At 35.0% G+C, this 12,981-nt stretch overlaps 1 protein-coding gene across 1 annotated transcript; it reads left to right on the top strand.

The window, feature by feature from the left end:
• Positions 1–366: 366 nt before the first annotated feature.
• Positions 367–5,771, top strand: maf1b (MAF1 homolog, negative regulator of RNA polymerase III b). Its single transcript, XM_028569899.1, has 8 exons — positions 367–926; positions 1,246–1,334; positions 3,305–3,436; positions 3,571–3,733; positions 3,821–3,942; positions 4,071–4,190; positions 4,313–4,405; positions 4,566–5,771. Exons 2-8 carry the CDS (start codon positions 1,252–1,254, stop codon positions 4,588–4,590), a joined length of 738 nt encoding a protein of 245 aa, XP_028425700.1. The 5' UTR covers positions 367–926; positions 1,246–1,251; the 3' UTR covers positions 4,591–5,771.
• The last annotated feature ends 7,210 nt before the right edge of the window (positions 5,772–12,981 follow it).

Here is a 12,981-nt window from a genome sequence, read left to right on the forward strand (position 1 = left end):
TTGAAAACTGGTTTGCAAAGGCATGAGAGGATTTAATAATGAAGAAAATAGATCAAAATCAAGTCAGTCACTATTTAAACTACGTATTAGTATTTCAATGGTTCCGTGTGACTGTTATAATCCTAGACGTTTAGGAATCGAATAGTGAAATACATATCTCAAATACAAGAAAACAACTTAATTTGCAGTTCTTGTTTTACCAGCTACGCTTGCGATAAGCAGGCACGAAATATGACACAGTAATGGCCTGGGAATTGACCGAGCACGATTTAACCAATCACATCAGTTGTCATTTATATGTACAACCAATCACGAGAGGGCTTTAGTAGAAGTGGGCGTGTACGTTATCTAAGCGTTTATAATAGAAAAGGGGCTGGGTTACCATACAGAAGATTCCGTTGTTTTTATGAGAGTAGCATAGATGCGTTGTTAAGGTAATCGAAGATTTGCATAAACAACGCGTTTCGGTGAATTATTCGACTAGGTAGCTCATTAGTTGCTACTTTTCTGATCGAGTCGCTAAGAAAAAGGCGACTTGATTTAGCTAACACGAGCCTCTTTGTAAAATCAGGTCGAAAGGGATGCCGCTGCAGACAGACTCCGACGGACGCCAACAGTCTTTGGATTTAATCTCATCGCATTTAATCGGGAAGAGCAGTTTTCCTATACATTTAAAAGGCCTCAGAATAACACATTCTCGACCGAGTGCTTTTGTAAGATGTTTAAGCTCAAGTGCGAATTAATAGCGCAGCTGTGAAGTAGAAGCGTTAATAATTAGCAAGCTAACCGCTAGCTAACGTTAGCTGGTCATCAACAAAGCGGGGATCGTAATCTTTTGCTTCAGAGTAACCAGTTCGGTTAACGAGTGTTTCCACGGTTTGACTTTTGAACCCGCTGTTTCCTGCCTGTGCTGAAAATATTACTCGGTAAGTGAGTTGGCTATGTTTTAACATCTATTTACTGAACCAGGAAGACGATTTGTGAACTTGTACTGAACAGGGTGGGGGAGGGGCAGTGGTATAGAAAAGGAAATTGTGTTTTAAACGAAAATATTTTGCCCTCACGTGGCGCTGTATCCCCGCCGTGCTAATTATTTACAACAGCAGTTGTTTGTCTGGCAGTTTAGGAGCATATAATTTATTTCCTGACGTCGGTTGTTTAGCTAGCTAGCTAGGCATTGAACAAACATACAGTTATTCTGGTACCGTTACAAGTGACTAACATTATCTTGCTTTTTTGTCACAGACAGCAATGAAACTTTTGGAAAGCTCCAGCTTTGAAGCCCTCAGCTCCCGGCTGTGTGTTGAAACAGGAGAGTCTCGCATCCTTGGCAGGTAAGGGACATAGCCGTAAGATTGTATTGCAACATGAACAACTGATCCCACTATTTGCATATACTAGTGTTGCATGTTTACAGGAACACAGCAATCTTATTACTACCTACTAATAAATGGGACCTTTACAGGCTTTTAGTCCAGGGGTCTGCTGCACTCAGACACCACACAAACATCAGCTGTAGTTTGACACATACATACCACACACACGATAGTTATGCATGCGCAGGTTACTGCACTGCTTCGCTGCATTTATTGTAAGCCTGCTCTAACTTGGCTGGTGGTTTCCTTGTCTGGTATGATGTCACGAAACAAGAATCGAGTCTATGAGAGGTGTGGCTGGTTCAGAGATCACTGCCTCTGCTTATTAACGGGGGTAGTAGAGGAAACGAAACGAGTACCTGCATGTTATGAAACATGGTGATAACAGACTACTAACCTTAAAGCCCCCCTTCGAAACCTATGCTGAAAGTTGATAGCTAATTGACGGTGCACATTTTTGACTTGGCAAACCGTTTTAGGTTATGTAAGGCCTTCAGCAGGTTTGCAGTGACAGTGTAGTTACATAAAGGGCAGTGGGTTGTGGAGTTATGCAGCCCGGTCTGAGTGCAGGGTTTGTGGCGTGGGTGGTGAAACGGCGCTTCTGTACTGTTTGTGACCTGGAGTGACGCACAGCATGGTGTCCTCTCACACCACTCTGTGGCTATTTTGGATACCGTTGTGAAGAGTGTTATTTGAGTGTGTGTACTTGCACACATAAACACATACAATAATACTGCATGATAGCTGAGTGCTGCTGAAGCTGCCAAGGCTGCTGTTATTTAGGCTGCTTAGAGGATTAGTGAGACAGCCCATCATAGCAGCATGTATTGCAGGCTACTTAACTACAAATGTACCCACAAGGCTTCCAGCAGATTTTACATAACTAAAAATGAAAATGAAACCGTAATAATGTACTGCACTTAAGACAACTTGCATATTGCTTCACATAATATTAAAAAAATGTAACTTAAAAACACAGCTGGTCCTCCGTGTAGGTAATTTGTAAAATAACAAAAACAGTACAGTAATAATAATAATAAACTGTACATAAATGGCTAGTCCAATAAATAAATAAATACATTAACACACAATATGTAAGCAAACTGGTGTTAGAGTTGTGTACAGATGTTAACAGAGCCTGTTGCTGTTGTAGCTTTATTTAAGTAACCTTTCGTGTTGACAATCTTCACTCAGCTCCAGTGTCTGCCCGTTCGTCTAGTTACCGACAGTGTTGTGTCGGCAGGTCAGCTGTGTTGTATATGGAAAACCAGGGCAGTTATTTCCACTGTGGTATCCACTGCTACCCGATGTCCCTATAATTAGGCTGGCAAGGCCAGTCAGGGTCTCAGTTTGTCTATCTTAAGTTGCACAATCTTTGCTCTTACATAACCCTAGGTGGGAGGTGGCAAAATAAACAACTCTACACCAGTCTGCTCCACTCACATATCTGTATACAGTGCAGCTGACCCAGAAACATGAAAGGGCATGCATGACATTTTTGTCCCAGTGAAAAGACAGGGGCTATTTTGACAGTTCTGGATTATAGAGCTTTTGCAATCCAAGTTTGCACTCTGTGAATGCTTTTTAATAAATTCAACACAATAATATTTTTTTTTTTCTTCAAATAATAACGCTGCAGCCAAGTGTGGAAAGTGGTAAAACTACTGTATAATTTCCTATAGTAGCCTATTTATTTTGTCCACAACATCTGTGAATAGAGAGATACATTTGTTGAAATGAAACTCATTAAAATACCCTGATATGCCCCCGATATGATATGTAATGGGCTTTTAAAGTAATCTTGAGGGATTTGGCAAACATTTTCACTAATCTGAAATCTCTTTCATTATGTTTACAGCACACATGTTGATGACATGAATATTGGCCACAAAATATCATGATTTATTTATATTGGTTTTGCCCTGCAGGATGGAGAGCTACTCCTGTAAGATGGCAGGTGACGATAAACATATGTTCAAGCAGTTCTGCCAGGAAGGGGAGCCGCACGTCCTGGAGGCCCTCTCTCCCCCTCAGTCCACCAGCGCCACCAGCCCTACACAGTGAGTACTGTAGTCCATGATGAAGGATGGAGCAGTGTGGTCAAGGACTCTTGCATTAGTCAATAGTCTTAATAGATAATTAAGGATTCAAGCATTTCTCTTTTAATTTTCCTCTCCGTTGTGTTTCTGTGCAGGCTGGGGAAGAGCAGTGAGGACGGGGAGAACCCCCTGAGTGACAAGTGTTGCAGGAAGACTCTTTTCTACCTCATCACCACGCTCAACGAGTCCTTCCGGCCGGACTATGACTTTAGCGCCGCACGGGCCCACGAGTTCAGCCGAGAGCCCAGCCTCAACTGGGTTAGTATGCTGCGGAGTCTGCCTTCTGAAGCACAGAGATATTTTTAATTTAATTTTAATTTAACATTGACCAAGCCCTCTTTCCAGGTGGCTAATGCCGTAAACAGCAGCTTGTTCTCAGCTGTGGGAGAGGAGTTCAACTCTCTGGGGCCGGAGCTGTGGAACGCCATCGATCAAGAGATCAACCTGCAGAGCTGTGACATTTACAGGTAGGCCCGTGTGTGCACAAACGCGTGTGTGTGTATGTATTTTATAACCGATAATGTATGCTGCTGAAAGTCCTTTCAGTATCGACTTCAGTCACTTTCAAGTTTGGTGTCTTAATATTCGTTCTTAGCTACAACCCTGATCTGGACTCTGACCCTTTTGGTGAAGAGGGGAGCCTCTGGTCCTTCAACTACTTCTTCTACAACAAGAAACTCAAGAGGATTGTATTCTTCACATGTCGCTCCGTCAGGTCAACAGCCACAACACATGATAAATATAAGCGATTTATGTAGATAAATATGTAGTTTATCGATTCCCAAGGTGTAATCAGATAACAATAAATAAGCATGTATAAATCTTTCATACGTACAGCGTCTTGAGTGGGTATGGCCGTGATTGTCTTGACAATGAGCTGGACATGGAGCTGGATGATGAGGAGGAAATGGATGGCTTCACTGAGGACAGGTTAGACTGTTATTGATTATTCTGATTCACAATATTGAAGTCATTGGGTTTGGCTTCTTTAAAGTGTAAATATAAATGATGCAGGAGGTGTTTTGCTAGTATTACAGATTTCTTAACAAATTTGAATATTTATTTTTGCATACTTCTCTTTTTCTCCCAGGTTTCCCAGAGCTCTGTGCGTGTAAATTTTCCTGATGGAAACCCCACTGGCCAAAGAATATCTAGGCTATCCTCTTCCCATTTTTGCCCCATGCACCTTTTTTGTTTTGTTTTTTTATTTTAAATTTTTTTCTTTTGGATTTTGCTGCCTCATCCAAAGCCATTTTCATGCTTTAGACTAATGCATGTTTGAAGCCTTCTCTTCTGCTGGCAGTGAACTGTGTAATGTGAGCTGGTGGACATCTTTTAAAGACCCTGCGGTGACTTTAAAACTCGTTCTTTCTCCAGTATGGATTTTGACATCTCCAACCCCAAATGGCACACACACACACATATGGGCTTCTCTACACCAGCCACATTTCCATATAGACCGATCACGGACATTTGAGAAGAAGGTCTTGTAATAAATGAGTGGCCATCAAAGACTGCAAATGAGTGGAGTGTCTTGCAAATGACGTCAAAAAAAGGAGTACAGAACACACCAGCATCAATGAAAACTGACCGATTTTAAGACTTGATGATATTCCTACCTGAGAGTGGGCACGGCTGCGTCCATGAAAACTCCGTTACGACTGATCAGCTGAGAACTCATCTGTTGTTTCATCCCTTGCTACTTTTTATGTGTTGCTTTTTATGTGTTTTTAACAGTGATGTAACTGTGAGGACTTTTTCAGCACTGAGTTTGAAAGTTAATAACACTGCATTAATAACAACTTGTATTATTGAATCTTATTACTGCGAACACTCGTCTGTACTTTAGACAGTAGGGCACGGCCAATAAAACTATTGGCACCTGGGTTGCAGCTTAGAAAACATATCAGCTTTTAACAAATGTTCCATTCTTTTGTTTTAATTCACTATTATCCAGTTCCATGATTAATTTTATACGTTGTCTGAATCCAGTATTTTTTTCACTGTTTCCCTAATCTGTTCCTGGGTAACCCCGATTTCTAAAACTTTGTCTTGCCAGTGTTTTTCTTTGCTCTGTGCAAAGGCTTCAATGAAAAGTGAATGTATAGTACAATTTAGAAGAACAAACATTACAGTTAAAAGGCTGATTATGTTGTACATTATTTTTTTAGAAATTGAGAAGCTCCTTTTATGTTCCTTACAAGTGGTTAGGAGTTATGTCTTTTCTTGACTGCTCTGTGCTTTGTTTGATTGGCCGATATATTACAGCTGTGAATAAAGTGGTGTTTGAAATCGGCTTGGCCCTTCTCTTAGAAAGCAGTAAATAATCACTAAAATCACCTGTTGAGCTTTATTTTTATTTTATTTATTTTTTTTATAAAAAAAAGAGGACCGATTGGGAGGGAAGGTAACATTTGACATACTATGACTTAAATGACTACTTCTTAGGACATGCTATATATATATGACTTTGACCTTTTTATGACATACTACACTATTTTAAAGACTTCTATATGACATACTATACTATGACATTTATATTATTATATGACTTTTGACCCTTTTTATGACATACTTGACTCATTTTTTATTTGATAGAATTTATGACCTGACTTTTTATGGCATACTATACTATGGCTTTTTTGACATACTATACATGACTTTTTATCACATATACTATGACTTTTTATGGCATACTTACTACAAAATGTATATGACAAACTATATTATGACTTATGGCAAATTACACTGACTTTTTATCACATACTGTATTATGACTTTTTATAACTTTTTATATACTATGTTTTTTTTATGAAATACTATACTTTGGTTTTTTTCTCATGACTTTTTATGACATTTTTTAATGACATACAGTACAGGCCAAAAGTTTGGACACACCTTCTCATTCAATGCGTTTCCTTTTTATTTTCATGTCTATTTACATTGTAGATTCTCACTGAAGACATCAAAACTATGAATGAACACATATGGAATTATGTACTTAACAAAAAAGTGTGAAATAACTGAAAACATGTCTTATATTTTAGATTCTTCAAAGTAGCCACCCTTTGCTTTTTTATTAATAAGGGAAAAATTTCCACTAATTAACCCTGACAAGGCACACCTGTGAAGTGAAAACCATTTCAGGTGACTACCTCATGAAGCTCATTGAGAGAACACCAGCAGCACTATCAAAAAAAGCAAAAGGTGGCTACTTTGAAGAATCTAAAATATAAGACATGTTTTCAGTTATTTCACACTTTTTTGTTAAGTACATACTTCCATATGTGTTTATTCATAGTTCTGATGCCTTCAGTGAGAATCTACAATGTAAATAGTCATGAAAATAAAGAAAACGTTGAATGAGAAGGTGTGTCCAAACTTTTGGCCTGTACTGTACTATATTACGATTTTCTTTACGTCATACTATGACCTTTTTATAACTTTTTGTCACATATACTATGTATTTTTTGGACTTTCTACCAATACTATAGGATTTTTTGACATACTATACTATGATTTTTTTATAACATACTATACTTCGACTTTTTATGAATTTTATGACATACTATATTATTACTTTTTAATGACATATACTATGATTTTTTTATGAAATTATATAACCTACTATACTGTGACTTTAAAAAAAAATATTTTTATGACATACTATACTATGTTTTTTATGACTTTTATGAATTTATATAACATACTAGACTGTGACTTTAAAAAAATATATTTTATGACATGACTATACTGTTTTTTATGACTTTTTATCACATACTATATCATGACTTTTTTATGAAATACTATACTATGAATTTTTATTGATTTTTATGACCTACTATGCGATGACTTTTTACAACATACTATACTATGACATTTTTATGACATACTATACTACGACTTTTTATGACATAATATCATATACTATACTATGACTTTTTCATGACATAATATACTATGACTTTTTTATGTTTTTTTCCAACATACTTACACATACAATACTTTGACTTTTATGCCTTTTTTTCAACATACTATATATGACTTTTTTGACATACTATACTATGACTTTATGAGTTTTTTCTGACATACTATACTATAGCTTTTTATGCCTTTTTTTGACGTAGTATACATTCATCTAAAGGATTATTAGGAACACCCTACTAATACCTGTTTGACCCCATTTTGCCTTCAAAACTGCCTTAATTCTTTGTGGCATTGATTCAACAAGGTGCTGGAAGCATTCTTTAGAAATATTGGCCCATATTGATAGGATAGCATCTTGCAGTTGATGGAGATTTGTGGGATGCACATCCAGGGCACGAAGCTCCCGTTCCACCACATCCCAAAGATGTTCTATTGGGTTGAGATCTGGTGACTGTGGGGGCCGTTTTAGTACAGTGAACTCATTGTCATGTTCAAGAAACCAATTTGAAATGATTCAAGCTTTATGACATGGTGCATTATCCTGCTGGAAGTAGCCATCAGAGTACATGGTGATCATTAAAGGATGGACATGGTCAGAAACAATGCTCAGGTAGGCTGTGGCATTTAACCGATGCCCAATTGGTACTAAGGGGCCTAAAGTGTGCCAAGAAAACATTCCCCATACCATTATACCACCACCAGCCTGCCCAGTGGTAACAAGGCATGACGGATCCATGTTCTCATTCTGTTTATGCCAAATTCTGACTCTACCATCTGAATGTCTCAACAGAAATCGAGCCTCATCAGACGAGGCTACATTTTCCCAGTCTTCAACTGTCCAATTTTGGTCAGTTTGTGCAAATTGTAGCCTCATTTTCCTATTTTTAGTGGAGATGAGTGGTACCCTGTGGGGTCTTCTGCTGGTGGAGCCAATCCGCCTCAAGGTTGTGCGTTTTGTGGCTTCACAAATGCTTTACGGCATACATTGGTTGTAACGAGTGGTTATTTGAGTCAAAGTTGAACTTCTATCAGCTTGAATCACTCGGCCCATTCTCCTCTGACCTTCTTTGTAAACCCTAGAAATGGTTGTGCATGACAATCCCAGTAACTGAGCAGATTATGAAATACTCAGACCAGCCCGTCTGGCACCAACAACCATGCCACGCTCAAAGTTGCTTTAATCACCTTTCTTTCCCATTCTGACATTCAGTTTGGAGTTCAGGAGATTGTCTAGACCTGGACCACACCGCTAAATGCGTTGAAGCAGCTGCCATGTGATTGGTTGATTAGATAATTGCATTAACGAGAAATCTTACAGATGTTCCTAATAATCCTTAAGGTGAGTGTATATGACTATGACTTTTTCCGACTTACTATACTATGACTTTTTCTGACTTTTCTGACATACTATGCTATAACTTTTGTGCCTTTTTCGACATTTTTATCCTTTTTTTTAATATCCTATATATGACTTTTTTATGACTTTATTTTCGACGTACTATAAAATCACATATCATACTATGACTTTTTATGACTTTCTATCACATACTATACGACATAGAATACTTTGACTTTGAGTTTTGTCACAGTGACCGGGGAGCTCCATCCAGCTGACAGAACTTCAGTGTTCAAAATAACCCTCTAATGGAGAACCTGATCATGATTACATACAGTCAAATGTTGTGTATTATACATATGTACTCATTTCATGTGAATAAAGTGCTTTATTTTGGTCTTTTTTATTTTATTCAGAAGTAAAGCGCCTGTGAAAAAAGTCATAGTATGTCGAAAGAATCCAAAAAAATCAAAGAAAGTCATAGTATAGTTTGTCGAAAAAAGTCAGAGTATAGTATGTTGAAAAATCATTAAAAAGTCATAGTATAGTAAGTCGAAAAAAATCTAAAAAAGTCATAGTATAGTATGTTGAAAAAAGTCGGAAAAGGTCTAGGTATAGTATGTCAAAAAAATCATAAAAAAGTCTTAGTATAGTATGTCAAAAAAATCATAAAAAATAGTTGAAAAATGTTATATGTAACGATGGTCAAGCATCAGGGGAACAGAGGCGAAATGTTGAATTTTTCTTCTTTATTTTTCCTTTGGAAAATAAATCAGAACATTGTCTTCAGACTTTGGTGTACACATTTACAGCATCCGATCAAGAGTATACAGCTTCTCTGCCAATCACTCTTACACACGCATAGTATGTTATAAAAAAAGTCATAGTATAGTATGAGGAACAAATTCTGAAAAAGTCTTAGTATAGTATGCCGAAAAAAGTCAAAAAAACTCAAAGTATAGTATGTCAAAAAAATCATAAAAAATCTTAGTATAGTATTTCGAAAAAATCCTTAAAAAAGTCTGAAACTGTCATATTATAGTATGTCAAAAAAAATCATAGTATAGTACATCGAAAAAAATCATTTAAAAAGTCAAAAAAAGTCATAGAATAGTATGTTGAAAAAATCAGAAAAAAGTTGATATCTATACTATGACTTTTTTATGATTTTTCTACATACTATTCTATGACTCTTTTTCGACTTTTTTAATGATTTTTATATGACTTTTTTCAACGTACCAAACTATGAATTGTTTAGACTTTTTTAATGATTTTTTTGACATACTATACTATAACTTTTTTAATGATTTTTTTCACATGCTATACTATGAGTTTTATATGACTTTTTTTCAATGTACTATACTATGACTTTTTTAAAATGATTTTTCAACACACTATACTATGACTTTTTTTCCAGAGGTGTATAAAGTACTAGAGACCCATACCTGAGTAAAAGTACAAGTGATCTATCAAAAAAGTGACTTGAGTAGAAATAGAAGTGCTCCTTAAGCACCACACTTAAGTGGAAGTACTAAAGTATTCAACATTTTTTGTACTTAAGTATTGCAAGTAGTTTATTTTAAAATGTACCACTCGATTATTAAAAGTAAAAGTACAAGTATTGTGTTATGTAGTTATTAAAGAAAGCAGTCAAACGTTTGAATATCATATTGTTGAGTTGAACTTTTTACTTGGTATTAAGGCAGTCACAAGCTGTACATTGCTGGATATGAAGGAAGTTTCTGAAATAAACCCCAAAAGGTGCATTAATGTCAAAGCTGTTATAACTACTATTATCTGATAGAACAGTGGGTTATTAATCACTTATTAACAAATACTGAAATAAAATGTGTGATGTAGTGGAAAGTTAGCAAGCTAGCAAAATACAGATAAACTAGCAGCTTCACATCACAGAGTCAAACTGTTAACATTCAGGACTCACTGCAGACTGAAAACTCAGGAATAGATTATTCTGCTGCAACAATAGCTAAATAGAAAGAGTACAAACTTACATAATCTCTGACTTCTGAACGGGCGAACGGCGTAATGAAAAGAAACAATTTCTTACGTAACTAATGTAGCTGTAACTACACAGTCTCCGTAGCGTGAGGAATTTACAACAGTAACGAGTAACGATGCAGCACATCAACAAATGTATGAGAGTAAGTATTAAACTCATCGAAAATATGTACTCAAGTAAAAGTGGAAGTAGGAGAAAAAAATAATACTCCAGTAGAGTACAGGTACAGCCTTTTAGTACTTAAGTAGAGTAGTGAAGTAGTTATTCTTCATTACTATACAGTTCTGCTTTTTTCTGACTTTTTTCAACATACTATGCTTTGACTTTTTTGGACATACTATGCTATGACATTTGTTGACTTTTTTTGACATACTAGACTTTGACTTTTTTTGACCCATCAGACTCTCATCATAGTATCATAAACCACCAGAGAAGGAAATTAAAGCTGGACAGGTGTCATGCTTCAGTCAACTTATGGTTTGAAGACATCAGCATGAAGAAGCGTCAGTATAACCACAGTGACCGGGGAGCTCCATCCAGCTCACAGAACTTCAGTGTTCAAAATAACCCTCTAATTGAGAACCTGATCATGATTACATACAGTCAAATGTTGTGTATTATACATATGTACTCATTTCATGTGAATAAAGTGCTTTATTTTGGTCTTTTTATTTTATTCAGTAGTAAGGCGCCTGTGAAAAAAAGTCATAGTATGTCGAAAGAATCCAAAAAAATCAAAGAAAGTCATAATATAGTTTGTCGAAAAAGTCAGAGTACAGTATGTTGAAAAAATCATTTAAAAAGTGGAAAAAAAGTTATAGTATGTATAGTATATAGTATGTCGAAAAATCATTAAAAAGTCATAGTATAGTATGTTGAAAAAAATCAAAAATGTAGTATGTCGAAAAAAATCATCAAAAAGTCATAGTATAGTATGTCGAAAAAATCTAAAAAAGTCATAGTATAGTATGTTGAAAAAAGTCGGAAAAGGTCTAGGTATAGTATGTCAAAAAAATCATAAATAAATTCTTAGTATAGCATGTCGAAAATAAAAATGTCAAATATAATGAATATAAAAAGTCGAAAAAAGTCATAGTATGAGGAACAAAGTCTGAAGAAATCATAGTATAGTATTTTGAAAAAATGCTTAAAAAAGTCGGAAACTGTCATATTATAGTATGTCAAAAAATCATAAAAAAGTTGGGAAAAAAGTCATAGTATAGTATTTCAACTTTTTTATGATTTTTTCGACATACTATACTATGACTTTTTTCAACTTTTTCAACATACTATATTATGTTTTTTTATGACTTTTTTCATGATTTTTTCGACATACTATACTATGACTTTTTTCATGATTTTTTCAAAATACTATACTATAACTTCTTTCAACATACCATACTATGACTTTTTTGAAATTTTTTCGACATGCTATCCTCTGACTTTTTTCGAGTAGTTTTTATGACTTTTTTCGACATACTATACTATGACGTTTTTATGATTTTTCAACATACTATACTTTTTTTGACTTTTTAATGATATTTTCAACTTTTTTGACATACTATACTATGAGTAAAAAAAAGTTATAAAATATTATGCAGTAAAAAAGTCAGAAAAAGTCATATAGTTTGTCATTAAAAGTTATAGTATAGTATGTCATAAAAATCATAAAAGTCATAGCACTATAAGTCATAATATAGTATGGTATAAAAATTCATAAAAATGTCAGTATAGTATGTCACAAAAATGTCATAGTATGCTATGACGAAAAAAGGCATAATAAGTCATAATAAATTAAGTAAAAAAAAGAAATGAAAAAGTCATAAAATGTCTTAGCATATAGTATGTCGAAAAAACATCATTAAAAATTAGAAATAAATAATTAAAAAAGTTATATTACGTGGAAAGTCAAAAATGTCACAGTTCAAGTCATAAAAATGTGATATTGGTATGTTATAAAAAATGCCATAGTATAGTATGTGATAAATAAAGGGTCCTAGTATAGTATGCCATTAAAATGTCATAAGAAATGTCATAGTATAGCATGTCATAAAATAGTCATAGTAATGTATGTCATAAAAATGTCATTCAGTCATATCAGTATGTCATAAAATAGTCATAATATTGTGTGTCAAAAAATGTCATAGTCTATAGTATAGACTATGACATTTTTTTCAAAATCTAAATAGTCATAGTATAGTATGTTGGAAAAAATACCAAAAA

The sequence above is a fragment of the Perca flavescens genome, chromosome 22 (assembly GCF_004354835.1).
Source record: "Perca flavescens isolate YP-PL-M2 chromosome 22, PFLA_1.0, whole genome shotgun sequence".
NCBI lineage: Eukaryota > Metazoa > Chordata > Actinopteri > Perciformes > Percidae > Perca > Perca flavescens.

What these genes read in the sequence shown, in the direction of transcription:
- maf1b (XM_028569899.1), top strand. Translation starts at nt 1,252, where the DNA reads ATGAAACTTTTGGAAAGCTCCAGCTTTGAAGCCCTCAGCTCCCGGCTG. An exon ending in GAGTCTCGCATCCTTGGCAG is followed by an intron (nt 1,335 to 3,304) that starts GTAAGGGACATA and finishes TTTGCCCTGCAG; the next exon opens with GATGGAGAGCTACTCCTGTA. An exon ending in TTCACATGTCGCTCCGTCAG is followed by an intron (nt 4,191 to 4,312) that starts GTCAACAGCCAC and finishes TCATACGTACAG; the next exon opens with CGTCTTGAGTGGGTATGGCC.